This window comes from Schistocerca serialis, chromosome 6 (assembly GCF_023864345.2).
Source record: "Schistocerca serialis cubense isolate TAMUIC-IGC-003099 chromosome 6, iqSchSeri2.2, whole genome shotgun sequence".
Lineage (NCBI taxonomy): Eukaryota > Metazoa > Arthropoda > Insecta > Orthoptera > Acrididae > Schistocerca > Schistocerca serialis.
The window spans coordinates 729,097,047-729,115,193 of record NC_064643.1 but is presented as its reverse complement, the minus strand read 5'-3'; the positions used below and the strand labels follow the sequence as shown (position 1 = coordinate 729,115,193).

At 36.9% G+C, this 18,147-nt stretch overlaps 1 protein-coding gene across 3 annotated transcripts in view; it reads right to left on the bottom strand.

Annotated features, from left to right (window-relative positions):
- Positions 1 to 18,147, bottom strand: part of LOC126483941 (S1 RNA-binding domain-containing protein 1) — a 265,993-nt gene that overhangs the window by 166,171 nt on the left and 81,675 nt on the right. For all 3 annotated transcript variants that reach the window (XM_050107228.1, XM_050107227.1, XM_050107229.1), the window contains one exon: positions 3,343 to 3,460. In XM_050107228.1, coding sequence (XP_049963185.1) covers positions 3,343 to 3,460 — 118 coding nt within the window. The remainder of the gene's footprint in view (positions 1 to 3,342; positions 3,461 to 18,147) is intronic.

Below are 18,147 nucleotides of genomic sequence, written 5' to 3'. Positions count from 1 at the left end.
AGCCAGAGCCATCACCAACTCGGCTACCATCCACACACAGCAATCACAGTTCCTATCCATATTAAAGACTGTGGCAAACTACACTATAAAGGCAAACAAAGTACTATGGACAAGCACTACAGAACTCTAAAGCAGACACTGACAAAAACACAAGAACTGTGTCTAATACATTAGATTAACATGCAGTTGAGACTAAATAATTCTCTCCTGATTAGGAATTTGTGATGCATCACAAATCAGTTTACTTTTGGACGCAAACGAAAAAGTGAGGACTGTGACTATTAAATATTAAATTAACACGCAGAAATTCTAGAAGCTAAACTACCAAAGCACACAGATGAAACTATATAATTTGTGCCTGGTTAGGAACTCGTAAAATTTCACAAAATCAGTCACTTCCCTGTCACTGTGTCACAGATGGCTGTTCTGGCCACCTTTGAGTAGAAGAAAGGGCAGCCATTCACAACCTCAAAACAGATCCTGACCTATTTGTCCTACCTCCAGGCAAAGGTTCCACTACTGTCATTCTGAATCACACTGATTACCTGGCAGAAGGCCTCTGCTAACTGTCTCACTCCTTCACTTATAAACTCTGCCATAGTGATCCCACCCCAGAAGTCCAACATTACCTCCAATCCCTGTCGCAGCCATCGTGGATTTTCCGTTGCCCAATAGTGCATTATATGCCGGTTTGCATTACCGTTGTTGGTGAATGATGCTCCGTCACTAAATAGAACATGTGCAAAAAATCTGTCATCGTCCCTAATTTTTATTGTGCCCAGTGGCAGAACTGTACACGACGTTCAAAGTCGTCGCCATACAATTCCTGGTGCACAGAAATATGGTACGGGTGCAATCGATGTTGATGTAGCATTCTCAACACCGAAGTTTGTGAGATTACCGATTCTCGCACAATTCGTCTGCTACTGATCTACGGATTAGCCGCGATAGCAGCTAAAACACCTACTTGGGCATCATCATTTGTTGCAGGTCATGGTTGACATTTCGCATGTGGCTGAACACTTCCTATTTCCTTAAAGAACATAACTATCCAGCGAAGGGTGCGGGCACTTGGATGGTGTCATTCCAGCATACCGAGCAGCATACATAGCACATGCCCGTTGAGCATTTTGATCACAATAGCCATACATCAACAAGATATCGACCTTTTCCGCAATTGGTAAACGGTCCATTTTAACACAGGTAATGTATCAGGAAGCAAATACCGTCTGCACTGGTGGAATGTTACATGATACCACGTACTTATATGATTGTGACTATTACAGCGCCATGATCATCATCATCAAAACCTAATGACATATTTTGAACAGAATGAGCTCTTCCATGGCAATCAGTATGGACTCCAAAAACATCGATCATCTGAAACTGGACTAACACTTTTGTAATATAACTTCTGGAGAGCCACCAATCAACACAGTCAGGGTCAGATGCAGTACTTCTTGACTTCTGAAAGCATTTGACTCAGGACATCTACACTTCTTTTTAAAAGTAGAATCATGTAGACTATCAAATGAAATTTGAGACTGGGCTGAGGATTCCTTGGAAGGTGGGATGCAGCATGTTGCCTTGGATTGAGACTTATCAACAGATGTAACAATAACTTTAGGTGTGCACCAGAGCATTACTGTTTTATACTAAAGACCAGGCAGTCAATATCAATTGTATCTGAAAGTTTTTGCAGATGATGCAGGTGTGTGTGTGTGTGTGTGTGTGTGTGTGTGTGTATGTGTGTGTGTGTGTGGGTGGGTGGGTGGGTGGGTGGGTGGGTGCACGCGCAATTTCTTTTTCTCTCTAAGCCACTATACAGTGCATGGTAGGGGGTATGTCAATATTAGCAATTTTCTGTGTTATTCCATTTGAGCAATGAATGAGGGAAAGACTGACTGTCCAGAGGAACCTTGAAGTTCAACCAGTCTTCTGACTGAAGATCACCATAAAAGCTCCCACATCTCTCTTATCTTATTCTCATGATCTATGTATAAGATTTATAATTGTGGCTGAAGAACTGTAACAGTCTTCTGTGAATAGCGGTTCTCTATACTTATCCAACAGGGCTTATATTGAGGATAACAACTTCTTCCTTTCAAAGGTTTCCATAAATGTTCCCCAAGCATCCCTGTTACACTTTCATGTGGGCTATACTGAACCATTACAATCCTAGAAGTGTGTCTCTACATTCTTTCAGTATCTACTACTGCCCTACTTGATAACGACTCTACAAGCTGGAGCAATACTATAAGGACTAGTCGTACTAGTGTCTCGTATGTGATATTTTTTAAAGACACACTACCCCTTCCAAAAATTATATGTCTTTCATTTGTCCCAGGTATTAAGTATATTGTGCATTCATCCCATTTGACAGCACTTCTTAGTACTACTCCTAAATAGTCACAAAATGTAATGTGCTCCAGGATGTTCATCACTAATGTTGTATTCTGATACTATTAGGTTATCTCTCTTTGTTATTGCATTTATCCTCATTGAAAGAGTGCTGCCATTCATTACACCAAGTAAAAATTTTGTGCAAGTCGTTTTGCACTTCCTTATCATTAACAAACAACAACATGTTTTTTGTAAACAAGAGCATCATCAATGAATAATTTGATAGTGTTATCCTATCTGGTAAACTGCTTATGTATACTGAGAACTCTAGAGGTCTTATTCTGCTTCCTTTGAATGTATCTTACACTGCTTCCATTCTTGTTTTGAACATCTGCCACTGAGTACAACTTACAGGGATCTACGGTCAGAAATTGAATGAGCCAATTGCGTAACTGTGATTATGATGATGCAATATAGTGATGCAAGCCTTTCAGGAATCTAGGAAGAAACAACCTACCTGTTCATTTGTATTTACCTTTTACACAATATATTGTGTGAAAGAAAGAAAGCTTACTTTCATATCAGCAATTTTTTCTGAATCTGTGTCGATTCTTTCACAGCAGCATCCTTTCCTCCAGCAAAGTAATGTTCGAGTTTAGAATATGCTCTATGAAGTTATAAAAGACAGGCACCACCAATATTGTTCTATAATTATGTGCATACATTTTTTACCATTTTTGCAAACAAGAGTGATTTGTGCTCTTTTCTACTCATGTGGGACTCTCTGCTGTATTTCATTAGTGCTTGCTTCTAGCAATGGTTTTGCCCTCCATATATGATAGTGTTTCCATCAAGTCCATCTATTTAGAGCATCTCCATTTCATAACTTTACTGTGAATTTCTTGTGACAAAGCAGCTTTAGTGCAAATAGTTTGTAGATTATGCTCTCTGTGCGGTATAAACAAGATGAGGAAAGCAAATATTAGTTTTAGTACTTACAAAATGTTCAATTTCATTAAGACTGCGGCAGCATTTAATGCTTCTTTCCAGGTCGGGAGTCAGTTTTCCAACTTTTGCAATACTGTTCATCACAGTAATAGCTTTAGCTCTCACACTCCTGACAACAAATTATGAAAGGATGTTGAAAACACAGAAAGTCAAATGCACATGTAAACATATATACTCCACCACCACACTCTTTAAAATATAGTTTTATGGAAATGAAATTGAGTGAACAAATATCATAAAAATCTGAAATACTGACTGGACTGTCACTTCCAACAACAAGACCCCATCTGATAAATGATGCAAATTAAAGACTGTTAAACATAAAAATTTTTTGAGTTCATTGATGGATTATTTTGGAAATAAAGATGTGTCAAATCGCAGAAAAGATCTCCGCTCAAACAGTATCCTAATTGTTCCAGCACAACAATTAGAACTACTTCAATGTTCCTTCAGAATAACTAAGATCACAGAGTAACACTCGCATAAAGTGATCATATGACCAGTTCTCCATTCTTCTCATGTATCTCTCTTCTAATTTTACCACAAACTCAGAAAAATATCAACTGTAGAGACTGTTCTTATCACTGAGTCAATATCACTAACTACATTTATCAACACAAAAAATTTCTGTTAATGTACGAGGGTGAGTCAAATGAAAACCTTACATTTGTAATAACAAATCGAAATTTTGCGCCGTTATCCTGTAAGTTGGTAAGCGGGCTACAAACAGCGTGTAGAATGGCCTGTAGGTGGCAGCATAGTGCAGATGCACACATACCATCGCATTATCAGTATAAAGATGGCTGCCCCACTTGCGACTTGCACCAGGGACGAACAGTGTTCTGTTATTCGGTTTTTGTGTAGTGAAGGTGTGAAACCTATTGAAATTCATCGACAAATGAAGGTTCAGTTCGGTGATGCATGGTTTTCACAGCAGCAGGTCTACGAATGGAGTAGGAAATTTGCAAATGGTGTGACTATAGTGGAAGACGCTCCTCATCCAGATCAGGCACAACGAGTTGTGACTCCACAGAACATTGCAGCAGTTGAAGCCATAGTGAAGGGAAACCGCTGAGTGACAGTGAATGACATTGCAGCATGTTTACAGATTAGTCATGGGTCAGCACACCACATTGTGCATGATGTGCTCCAGTTTCACAAAGTGTCTACAAGATGGGTGATACGGCAGCTGACTCCTGAAATGAGAGAACGGCATGTTGATGCTTGTGAAGAACTTCTTCGGCACTTTGAACGAGAAAGTGATGGCTTTTGCAACATGACAATGCAAGGCCCCACACTGCCCATACAAACAGTTGCATCAATCACAGACCTGCATTTTGAGTGTCTTCCTCATCCACCATACTCACCAGACCTTGCCCCAAGTGATTTCCATATATTTGGACCATTCAAAGACACAATGGGAGGAAAGAAGTTCCGTTCTGATGAAGAGGTACGCCATGGGGTGCACAAGTGGTTGTGCAGACTACCAAAAGAATTTTTTTCTAAAGGAATTTATGTACTTTGTAAGTGCTGGAGGACTTGCATTGAGTGTGGGGGAGATTACTGTATTTACTGGAATCTAAGCCGCACTTTTTTTCCGGTTTTTGTAATCCAAAAAACCACCTGAGGCTTAGACTTGTGTGCAAAGCAAGCGGAAATTCTGAAAAATGTTGGTAGGTGCCGCCACAACTAACTTCGGCCATCGAATTTATGTAGCGTTACACAGGCATGCTTTGCAGGCACAAAGATAAATACTGGCACCAAAACCTCTGCGCCAGTATAAAAAAAGTGGAAGACGAGCTTTTTTCTCCGCCCCGAGTTTCGACCACTGCATTTTCATACATTATCCAACGAAGTAAATACAAATTCAGTATAGTTCATCTTCGAATGTAGCAGCATTTCAATGTACTACAAAAATCCACTGACAAGACTGTTTGGGATGTTTGTCAATCAAAATGGCCAACTCTACGTTCTGAATTTTTTCCTACCCGTGAGAAGAGATGGTTGCTAACAGGAACTTTTATGAATTGCGAATCACATGCAGTATTCTCTTCACCGTAAGAATAATACGAATATAAACATTTTGCCATGTATTGCTTCGTGTTTGCTGCTATCTCATTTAAATCCTGTCTGCCTAATAAACTACGAAACTAGAGTGAGACAACAGCAAACGCGGAAGAATATACATATCATGTCATGTTTATATTCGTATTATTCTTATGCCTAATATGATACAGTCAGAAATGAAGTACGGCAATTGACTGGATTTTTAAATCTAAGATGGCTCTAATTTCTGTGCAGAATGCAATGTACTAAAGAGGCGCCTGCAAAGATTTTCAAATTGAGAAAAATTTTCGCTAAACTCTTGTTCAGAACATCTTCTATCATACACAGTCTATTATTTGGTTCTTGTTGATCATTATCAAAGAAAGCAGCAGAGTAAGTAACAACAAATAACAGTCTCTTGCCATTGTTTCGCTAATGACATGATTCCTCTCTCTCTCTCTCTCTCTCTCTCTCTCTCTCTCTCTCTCTCTCTCCCTTTTTTTTTTTTTTTTTTTTTTTTAAAAAAGAGGCGGCAGTGCACACTAAGGCCAGTCATGCCGCGAGCGGCGACAGGTCGTAAACACTCATCAGAATGCGACAAACAATGGATGACACACACAATAAGGCATTTTCAGCTCAGAGTGACGTAAACACCTATAGCAAAGAGAACGGCACATATCAGATCAAAGAAAAATAAGCAATGAATTCAAACGAGACGAAGCACATGAAAAAGGAAGGGTACCCGTATAAATACGGACGGAGCGCCTGAAGCATAGCAATGGCTACCTGGTAAAGCTTAACTGCTAAGCTTACGACTCGAATCAAACTACTGTAGCTGTGCCGTCATTCATTCGACCTAAATTGTGTCTCATATTACAAAGGACCAACTTTGTTTCGATTTGGAGGTGCGGCCATAAACTTTTCCCTCCCCTTGAATTTCGAGTCTCAAATTTCAGGTGCGCCTTAGATTCGGGAAATTTTTTTTTCCTTGATTTCGAGTCTCATTTTTCAGGTGCGGCTTAGATTCGAGTGCGGCTTAGATTCGAGTAAATACGGTACGTTGAAAAGTGATACAGTTTGTACCATTTCTGCACAATAAATAATATTTTAAAAAATATTTAAGGTTTTCATTTGACACACCCTTATATATTCAAGGTATTAAGAGTGGAGTTATTTGAACAAATGGAAGATCAACTGTAGTAATGGAGCTCTGACAGAGTGCTTAGATCTTATTTAATAGGGTCTATGACTAAGCTAATAACAAAGGACAGCCCCCACTTGCCAACAGAAATCTGGTCATACACCTTTCAAGGGATTTAAGTGAGAAACATGCTTACAACTGAGTTACTTATTATATACATGTCTGGAACAAAGATGTCTAAATAAAAGCAATAACATCAAACTCAATATGAAACTATTATTTAAAGCAGTAAAGTTACCACACTGATATGCATATGAAGTAGGTGCTGGAAATTTGTGCCCAATTCAAGGCCTGAACCTTGTTGTTCATCTTCCTGCAAGCTGCTATCCTACCATTAAGGCTGCATGTTGCACCCTATATTAGCAACCTTTAGTGTGCTACAGCTTTAGTGTGCTACATCTGTGGTAGTGCCCTACATGAGTGATGTTCGTGGCGCTTCCTGTCTTCCACAATAGATGAGATTTGAATTCAAACTTGTTTGAAATTTTTCACTATGGCACTTGCGACATGCACCAGTAGGAAACCTTTCACTTATTGCACAGTGGAAATTTTTGCGTTATCGTCAACTAATATTTATTAATGAGAATGAACTATCGGTTATTTCTGTAAATCATTTCCTTATTTCTGCAAGCATTCCAAGGACATCTAGGAATGACACTCACTTTCCACACACAGCAGACATCACGTCTACTGGGAGCATATGCTAAAATTATACTGTTTGTTGTAATGTAGTGGGGGGAGGGGGGGCAGACTGAATTATAAAGAGCCATTAGGTCAATCCATATCAAGTGGTCCTTCAAAAAAATAATTGGTTGCTTGATCATCTCAGAAAAATTTTATATTTGCTGGGTGAATTCCCCAATGTTTAGTAGTCACAAAAATATTTTTAAAAAAATATTATTTTTTATTGTTCTGAAATGGTGGCCATATTTGTTCCAGAGTGCATGCGTTTTTCGTATTTGCAAGCATCTACATTTTTTTCAGTTATTCAGTATTGGATTGTCCTAAGCCTTTCAGATAAGATGCCTTTAGTTCAACCCACTCTGTGCTACAAATTAACATCATCATCATTTAGCTGAATGCATTCTTTAATATATTTTTGATAGTTCAAAATTATCAGCCTCAAATTTAAAAAAAAAACTCAATTTTTGAACAGTAGTTTTCCAAAGAAAGATTAACTTCTCAGCTTTAATATTTTTTCTGCTACTACACTGTATAGTAGAGTTACTTAAGAGTATCAATGGTGAGCAGTTAACATTTTAAAAAAAATACAATATTTTAAAAAATGGATTTTTTTTAATTTTTCCATTTTGTGGCATGCAGTATCTTTGTTGGGTGACCAGATAAAAATCTGAGAATTTCACAGTTAATAGACCTTTATGATATCTACCTTCAGAAGGCCTATAAATTTAAACTTTGAGATTCAATTGGAAGATACGGAAAAAATTTACAAACACGAGTCAAAAACAAGTTTTTTAACATCTGCGATATCTAGGCTTATGGAATAAAATATCAGTTACAGTGTAGGGTCATTCCATGTCAAGTCACCCAGGCCTTTACACCCACCATGTCAGATTTTGATGAAACTTGGTACAATTACTTCTTTTATCATCCTGAAAGCACTTGTACAATTTTTTTGCTCTATCTCTTACAGTTTTTTTTTATAAATTTTTAAAGTTTTTAGATTTGGCGTTGTTTCAGCAGTTGGAAATCTTAACTTAAATGTGTCCTCACAACTAAAAAAATTTGTATGTTAAAGAATACTCAAGATATCAGTATGAAATTTCGGAACAAGTTTGTGTATTATATCTAAATGTTAAAAAAATTACCATAAAGATATATTAAAATCTTCCAAATGAAAAAAAAATTACGAGTAGTAGTTGTTTTTTTTTTTTTTTTTTTTTTTACAAAAACTGCAATATCTAGAGTCTCAGACCTGATAGAAAGCTCAAATTTGTTTTAAAATACTCTTAATTGTATAGGCTATTAGATAAAAGAAAAACTATGTTGGCTTTTTAACCTGTTCAATAGTTATCTAATTTTTTAAATAATATTAATTATATTTAAAAAATAAAAAGTACCAAGTGACTTAGACACCAAAAGTAAGCTTTTGTCTTCTTGGAGTAACAATGTATGCTTGGATTTTGTTTTGTTATTCCTGTGTTTTGAAGTAAAAAATTATTACAGTGTTAAATAGTGCTTGGATAGTATTTTATTAAGTTTATTCGAACTTTCAGTAAGTACTGTTACTTAGTTTACAGAGATTCTTTTCCAATATCCTATAAAAGTAACCAGAACAGTAATCAGACCAAAAGTGAAATCAGTGTGTCAGATATTCAAACCTGTAGCGTAGGGTTATTTAAAAAATCTGACTGTTTCCAAACAACCTACACACCTTCAAAAAAGTTACAACCGGTACCTGAATTGGGTGAGGAAGAAAAAAATTTGATCCACTTACGATCTGGAATTAATCTGTGTGAATTTAAGAATATATGTTCACACCACAGCTACTACTTTTTAAATGTTTTTGAAAAGTATCAAACAACATGTGTAGACCCACTAAAAGAAACACAAAAAGCCCATCAAAAGTCGTTGAGAAGTGTAGGCTTGGATCTTTCTAAACAATTACTGACAAAAAATAGTAGCATAAAACCTAGACAAAAGCTTTGCTCAACATGCCATAACTTTTGTGAGGAAATATTAAGAGTTGAAGTCAATGAAAGTGAAACATGATGAAGTCGTGGTTGAATTAGAATCATTGGAATCCAGAAATGAATCCCTCGTACAAACAAACATTGCTCTTGATAATTTAGGTTTAACACCGATAAAGCTTCGTGACTTGTCAGAACAAAGTAAAGGGTCTTATTTTAAAAGGAAGGTTAGTAGTATTGAAAAGACTGCAAAAAAGGCGGTTTCAAAAGCATTAAAATATGATGCACCAAGTTCTGATGATGACGAAGAAGATACAAGTGTGGTTGAGAAAGCAAAGGATTTTGATGTAATGATTTCTCTTATGAAAGAGAAGATGTCATCTGTTGGAGGTCTAGAAAAATCCAGATTCTGACCTTGGCTCCAGATTCTTGGAGTCGAAATAAAGTGATGAAAGAATTTAATGTAAGTGAGTACATGGTGCGACAAGCTAGAAAGCTAAAATCTGAAAAGGGTATTTTGGAAACTCCTGGTCCAAAAAGAGGTAAAACTCTTTCTGAAAATACAGTAAGACTTGTAACAGATTTTTAGGAAAAGGATGAAAGTTTCAGAGTGTTACCTGGAACAAAAGACAAAGTAAGTGTTCAAAAAAATGTGTACATGCAAAAAAAGACTCATTTTGTGTAACTTGAGAGAACTCTATTATTCTTTCAAATGGGATAATCCCGAGGTAGAAGTAGGATTTTCAAAATTTTGTTTCTTGAGACCTAAATGGTGTATCCTTGCTGGTGCTGCAGGCACACACACTGTATGTGTATGCAGTATCCACCAGAATGTTAAACTATTATTGGATGCTGTGAAAATTGAAGAATCTTATAAAGACCTAATTAAGATGCTTGTGTGCAAAACGGAAAACCAAAACTGCGTGCTACATCATTGCGGCAGCTGTCCTGCAAATGCTGCGCTAACTGAGTACTTAACTGAAAAACTAAGTGAAGATTATGATTTAGAAGAAGAAATCGTAATCAGTCAGTGGGTTAACACAGACAGGGCAGAAATGATCAAACAGTCTATCAGTGTTGAAGACTACATTTCTTTATTGGTTAGGTCGTTGGAAAAGCTCACTCCGCACTCGTTTATAGCAAAATCCCAATCAGCAGCCTTTAAAAGATTGAAAGAAGACCCACCACCCAAAATAGCAATTATTGTGATGGATTTCAGTGAAAATTATTCCTTTGTTATACAAAATGAGATCCAAAGTTACCACTGGAATAGAGGTGGTTGTACTCTACACCCAGTTGGAGTTTTCCTAGGAAATGAGGAAAACAATGTTTTTGTTTCCAACCACTGTTTTATTAGTGATGACCAAGAACATGACACTGGTTTTGTTAACTTTGTACAAAAAGAAATTACAAAGTGGCTGTCATTACATCATACTGACATTGACTCAGTTCACTACTTTACAGATGGTTGTGCTGGGCAGTACAAAAATAGAAACAGTTTTAAAAATTTGACTGAACACTTGAGATACTTTAATTTGAAGGCCCAACACTCTTTTCTTGCAACAAGTCATGGGAAGTCAATTTGTGATGGCCTAGGAGGAACTATTAAAAGAATTTTAAGGAAAGCCAGTCTACAGCTTTCAGATGAAGAACAAATAATGACAGCAATCAATGTGTACAAGTTTTGTGAAAAAATATTGAAAACATTCATTTTCACTTTATTGACAAAAAAGAAGCTGATTTGCTACGGTTAAAACTAGAAAAACGTTTTTTCAGCAACCCGAACCATTCCTGGAACAAGAAGTTTTCATAACTTCAAACCACTTCCAACAAACAACCTTGAAATTAGAAGGACTACAGATAGTGTAAAACCCTCCTTAGTCTTTTCTTTCCATTCTTCTTCTGATTAGGTTCGTGTTGAACCATGCAAATCATGATGGTAAATGGTACTTTGGACAGGTAAAAACAATAGTCAATGATGAAGAAGATGCAGAAATTCTATTTCTACATCCTTCAGGACCAGCTGCATCATTTTATTGGCCTGAAAGAGAAGATTCTTGCATAGTAGACGCACCTCAATCAAGCGGCGCTGGAAGAATGTATTACTTCAAAAAAGACTGTATCAAAAGAACTGAAAGCTCTTGGATGAAGTGGAAAAACAGTTTGAATCAGCATTAATGTTTATTAAAAAGACAAAATTACTCAAAAAATTCAATGTTTCAAGCAATCAGTTGGGTTATACATAAGTGTTGTAAGAACACTATCTTTGTACATAATTCTAATGTAATCTACTATAATTAATAAACATGTTAAAAAGCCATCATTATTTTTGTTTTATCAAGTAGCCTATATGTTTAAGAGTAAATTAAAACAAATTTGAGCATTCTATCAGGTCTGAGACTCTAGATATTGCAATTCTTATAAAACAAAACATCCCATAAAAAAAAGAAAAAAATACATATACATATTTTTTTTCATAGAAAATATTAATATATTTTAATAGTATCATTTTTATCTTCAAATATGTATAATAAATAAACTTGCTGCAAAAATTCATGTTGTTATCTAAAAGAGTTTTTAAGATAAGCAATTTTAAAGTTTTGAATACAAATTAAATTTACCATTTCCGAAGGTTCAGAAAATGCAAAACATAAAAACTTTAAAAATTTATAAAAAAAAAAAACTATAAGAGATACAGCAAAAAAAAATTGCAGGTGTTGTCAGGATGGTATTAGAACCATTTGAGCCAAATTTCATGAAAATCTAAGGAGGTGGGTGTAAAATTTATTTTTTATTGGGTGATTTGATATGGAATGACCCTATACAGTTTTATAATATCTATGATTAATTACTTTTTTATTGAAAATAAGCCTACTAATTACATTATATTGTTCTCTTGTTATTTGTTTTTAGTACATCACCCAATTAACATTTGAGAAATTTGTTCACTCAGTTTGGGTGTTAGGATCTAAGTTTGCCCTGTCACATTTATAAATTCAATGGGAGACAGCTTCCTTAGTACTTTTTTAAGTGGCATCCAAACTTGAAAAGATGTCCTTGGTCCTGGAGGGTGATAAAATAAAACATGTACATCTTGGTTTTGTCAAATATTATCAACTTCACCAATCTACCACTGTTCATCGTAAACACAAGCCACTATGTCTTTATTTTGAAGAACCAGTTGTGCAAGTTTTCCACACTGATGAAGTTCACTATCAGGCGAAGTTGATGTGATCTTAAACTTCAGTAAGTTGTGTGAATGGGGTACAAAACAATGAAAAGATCGAGTGCCTTTAATCTTCTGACAAGTGTTGAACCTTTCCTTCAAGACACTGTCAGAGACTTCTTGTATTTCCTCACGTTGTACAAAACCATAGGCAATTCCTTTGATATGTTTTTTACAGAATTCAAACATTTCTTGAGGTGTTATGATATGATTGTTATCAGTCCGCTGCAGACTTGCTTTTGTGACAGCTTGCTTTGTTGTACCCCCAGCACCATCACAAGCATTCTTTCCTTGGCATGAAGTGAAAAAGTGCCATTCTACATCAAACCCAAAATCTTCTTCATGAAAGGAGGTGTTAATTTATTTTTTTTTAAATATTGACTTGCTGCCCCATCCGAAAAGTAAATTAGTTTCTTTATGGAAAAGTGGGGCTGTTTAAAGTAGTTTGTTAATTTTAATTGAAAAAGTGCACTGCTGTAGTGTTGTGTTCAAGGTAGTCACTTATGACACAAAAGCTGTAGCTCATTAGTTTATCTTCGTCATTATAATAGAATACAAATGGATGAACTGTGGCCTGTTTGTTTACCCAGTGGTGCCCTTGTACTTCATCTTGAATAACAAAGAAATAATTTTCCAAAAAGTCAGCAAGAAATAAACATTCATCAGCTGCCAAAGTTTACTTTTTGTATTTCAAAAATTTACTTTGAGCTTTTGCAATAAAATGATGCATTTTCAGATTTTCTGGGTTAGCCACCAACACTTCAAAAACTCTTCTTGTGATTTTATGACTGTCACCATTTCAGTTCTGTATTGTGTCACCCATTGTTTGTATTTTATATTGTCGGGCATAAAATCATCTTCTTGAAACATGACAAGTAAGGCTTGTTTGCTTGGACAGTCTTCACATTTTCCCTTGATCATTCAATTGTAACTGTCAATATTGCATACTGTAACTTCCAAAAGGTCTTTATAGTCAACTGTAAGATTGGCCCCATCTATCATCAACTTTACGTTCTGATGATACAAACAAACACAAACATTACGGGTGCCAGATGCCCCTGCAACAATACACCATCTTGGTCTCAACTCGCAAAAACTTTGATCTTCCATTTTTAATGTCAGGATTTTCTTTTTTAAATTCAGTGAATAGTTCATTTAAATTACACACTATTAACCTTTTTTGTCTTTGAATCTTAGAACCATTTTCTTTCATAGAAACAGTCTTTTTTGTCGGTCATCAAACAGCTGTTATTGTCATCATCATAATACTTCCTAACTTCCTTGATTGTGTTTTCATCTGCCAAATTAGATGCACTTTTCTTTTTTAATGCTGGTAAAATTCCCTGTTCTTTTACTAATTGCCTTGTTAACTTAACAAGACGTTCTGACACATTGAATTTTTCACCAACTTTTGCTCGACTCCATTTTATCCACTTTGTTTGAAGTACTGCATTTAGCTTTTAGTTTTTCTATCAAATCATCATATTCGGTTGGTGAAGTTTTAGAACTTCCTTCTGTTTTAGAACAAACTGTATTTTGAAATGAAACTTCCAAATTCTTTTTTTGACTACAGCTGCCACTTTCTCAATTTTTTTATTCAAGGTACTTGGTCTTTTATCTTGACTTAGTTTTCTAATTTTACTAGCATCCGATATACCCAGGATTTCACAAGCTGTATCTACTTTTTAATGGTTGCTGATAAGTCACAAAGCTCTGTATCTGAGGTTTCACTATCCTTTCTCTAGTGAATTACAAATATTTTAGAATAACATGTTGGACACAATTATTTTCCTGGTATGTGATTGATAAAAGGGCTTTTATTTTTAGAATAATGATCAGATGTTATTTCTCACAGACCTTTTGTTACAGGGTTTTTTATGTTTCTCAGAAGGGTCCATGCAAGACTGACCAACAAGGTGATAAAATATTTTTAAATATTTTATTTCATGGTACTTGCATGTTGATTTGACCTCTGGGCCGACTCGTAAGAAAAACAACACTTTTTCTTCTTCACTGTAATCTTCGATTAAAGTAATGTCTTTAGGATACACTCCATACACACTTTTATGTCATGCATCATTAATAACAACACCAACAGAACACTGAGAAACCATTTCTCAACTGCATACTACAAGAACTTCTAGCTAAATAAGTGTGAGTAGACCATTGTTGGTGTAAGGAGGAAGACAAGAATCAGACTTGTATAGGCTTGCAGAGGCAACTGTTAGCCTGCTGAAACAATTACAACAGCATTGTTTCGACAAATAATCATTAGCTAGTGTAATGTGGTGTGTTACACTATACAATTGGTCTACTTTATTTGATTAGCCTACCAGATATCGCAGATTTTTAAAAAAAAACTTATTTTTGACTCGTGTTTGTAATCATATTTCCATAACTTCCAATTGAATCCCAAAGTTGAAATTTATACTGAAGTTTGATATCATGGTCTATTAACTGTGAAATTTTCAGATTTTTATCTGGTCCTCCAACAAAGATATTGCAGGTCACAAAATGGAAAAATTAAAAAAAAATCCATTTTTTAAAATAGTGTATTTTTTTAAGTGTAAGCTGCTCACCACTGATACTCTATAAAAAGTAACTATACTATACAGAGTAATAGCAGAAAAAATATTAAGGCTGAGAAATTAATCTTTCTTTGGAAAACTACTGTTCAAAAATTGAGTTTCTTTAATTTGAGGCTGATAATTTTGAACTATTAAAAATATATTAAAGAATACATTCAGCTAAATGATAATGATGTTAATTTGTAGCTCGGAGTGTGTTGAACTAAATGCATTTTATCTGAAAGGCTTAGGACAATCCACTACTGAATACCTGTAAAAAATGTAGATGCTTTTTTTTAAAAAATGCATGCGGCCTGGAACACACGGCCACCATTTCAAAACAATAAACAACAAATTTTTTTCAAAAAATATTTTTGTGACTACTAAACATTTGGGAACGCACCCAGCAAATACAAATTTTTTCTGAGATGGTCAAGCAACCAGTGCTGGACCACTTGGTATTCTTCTTCTTCTTCCGTGTCCGGATGCACCAATTATATCTTCCCTTCCCAGTAATTAGCAACGTAGATTGCTTTGTCATTGACTTTCAAAATATCATCTTTAGTGCATGTCATAGACATGTCTGGGCAGATCAGTAGGTGGTCCAAGTCCTGTATTGCTCCGCATTCACACCTATCGCTATCACTGTAACCCCATTTAAATAGGTTTAATTTGCACCCAGTTACTCCAGTGCGCAGCCGGTTTAATGACCTCCAAGTTGTAAAAGGTAGTTGAAATCCTGCAGATCCCTCCTCAAGTAGTTCCATTGTAGAGTGTGGCACTTGGTATAGATGTTAAATAATATTGGAGCCAAAACACTGCCCTGTGCAAGTCCATTTTTCTGTGTCCTCCATCGGCTGTTTTTAGATTGTAAGGTTACATAGTAGCGTCTGTTCTGTAGCATACATTGCACGAACATAGAAAGGGTGTAGTCCTTAGTGACATTATACACTTTCTGGGTAAGCAACTTATGGTTAACTGTGTCATATGCAGCACTGAGATCCAGGAATGCGACCCCAGTTACTTCTCCTCTCTGATAGCCGTCTTCGATGTACTGTGTGAGATTCAGGATTTGGCCACAGCATGATTTTCCTGGTCGGAATCCAGCTTGTTCGTTAGTGAGGACTTTGTCCACATAATCAGCTATGCGTTTGAGGATCATTCGCTCCAGCACTTGGTATTGATTGACCCCACTACAAGTTTTGTGTTGATGAAAGCCTGTCAGTAGTCATTTTGTGCTTTTTTAAAAATTAAGGATGACTATTAAATGTCAGATTACTAGATTTTATGTAAAGGAGAACTGCAGGAAGAGGAATTCAAAATCTCGATCATAAAATCACCATAGGAATTTGTATTTCAGAGAAATGAATACCCACAATTATACAAAAAAGAGAAATCAACATCTCAGATGCACATGGTCCAGTCAAATTAATATGACCCCACTAACTAACGGCACGTGGCAGCACTAGCAGTGGAAGGTCTACAAAATGTGGCGTGGCGGGGCGGGCGGGGAGGGGGGGGGGGGGGGGGGGGGGGGGGATGCATAAAACAGGTCAACTGTTGTCATAATGCTGAAATGGAGCAATTTATCTGATGTTCAAAAGGACATGATCACTGGCTTTTGGGACAATGGAGGAAGCATTCCTAAAATGGAAAGTTTGTAAAGTGTTTGTATGCTGCCTCGGTTAAAGTGTTTGTATGCTGCCTCGGTTAAAGTATACCGTGCACTACAAAATGGCACTATCCAAAGCACACAGAGCACAGAGGCAACTGTGGTGCATGACAGTCATAGATGAGAAGGGTAAACGATGGCTGCGGAGATGAGTAAGGACGAACATTTGGGTAGCTTTTGAGCAGCTGACCTCCAGATGAACAAAGGGACTACCAACAGTGTCTTCTCAATGACTGTTCAGCAAATGTTGCTGCATATGGACCTCTGCAGCAGGCACGTAGTTCGTGTACCCATGCCGACCGCTGTTCACTGGCGACAAAGGTTGGAATCTGCACACAAATAGTGCCACTAAGTGGCGACAGATGGCCTTTTCAGATGAATCACGTTTTATACTCCATAGGAAAGGTGGCCATGGGCACGTACACCATGAAACGCCTGAAAACAAACACCCCGCAACAATCGTCGGAAGGGTCCATGCAGGAGAAAGGAGTGTTATAGTCTTGGGAATGTTTTCATAGCATTCCCTGGGTGATCTTATCATTCTGGAAGGCACAATAGATCGACACAAGTATGCATCTATCCTTTGGGACCATGTCTACCCGTACACACAGTTCGTTTTTCCTTGGTACGATGGCATCGACAAGCAGGACAATGCAACATGTGAAATAGCTCACAGTGTACAGGCTTGGTTCAATGAGCACCAGGATGAGTTTACCATACTCCCCCAGCCACCAAACTCCCAGGATTTAAACCCAATCGAGAATTTGTGGGCCCACCTTGATCAGGCTGTTCATGTCGTGGATCCTCAACAGAAAAACCTAGTGCAGCTGGCCATGCCACTTGAGTTGGCAAGGGTCCACATCCCTGTCGGTACCTTCCAAAACCTTCCTGACTCTCTTCCTACACACCTTGCAGAGGTCTGTACAGCAAAAGGTTCAGCCTTTAGACAGTTAGTCACTGGACAGCGTATATGACTTGATGAACTTATACCAAAGAAATTATGGTACTAAATTTGTTCTTCAGACACCAAAGTTGAGTTATAGACAAGAGTATGTGATCCCCCCCCCCCCCTCCCCTCCCAACTTCATTTACCAGACAGTCAAATGTATCTGTGTGATCCTCACAATCCTAATGTACTCTCAGATTTCAACAGCGATTCTCTTTGCTGCAGATATAAATGATTAAATGCTCCACAATGGTACCATTCATGGCATATTTTGTATACGGACCTCCAGGGCTCTAATCTTCCCTTCCTGTTCCGCTATTTTCCTATACCTTGAACATAATCTGCAATACCATGGAAGAGACCTATTTACTTCCCTGATTCGCATGCCACTACATTCACCCCAATGTAACCATCTGCCACAACAGCTGCACAGAACCCCAGAACTGACTTTCCTATGGCAGCTCAAACACTTCTCACTCATGGTTGT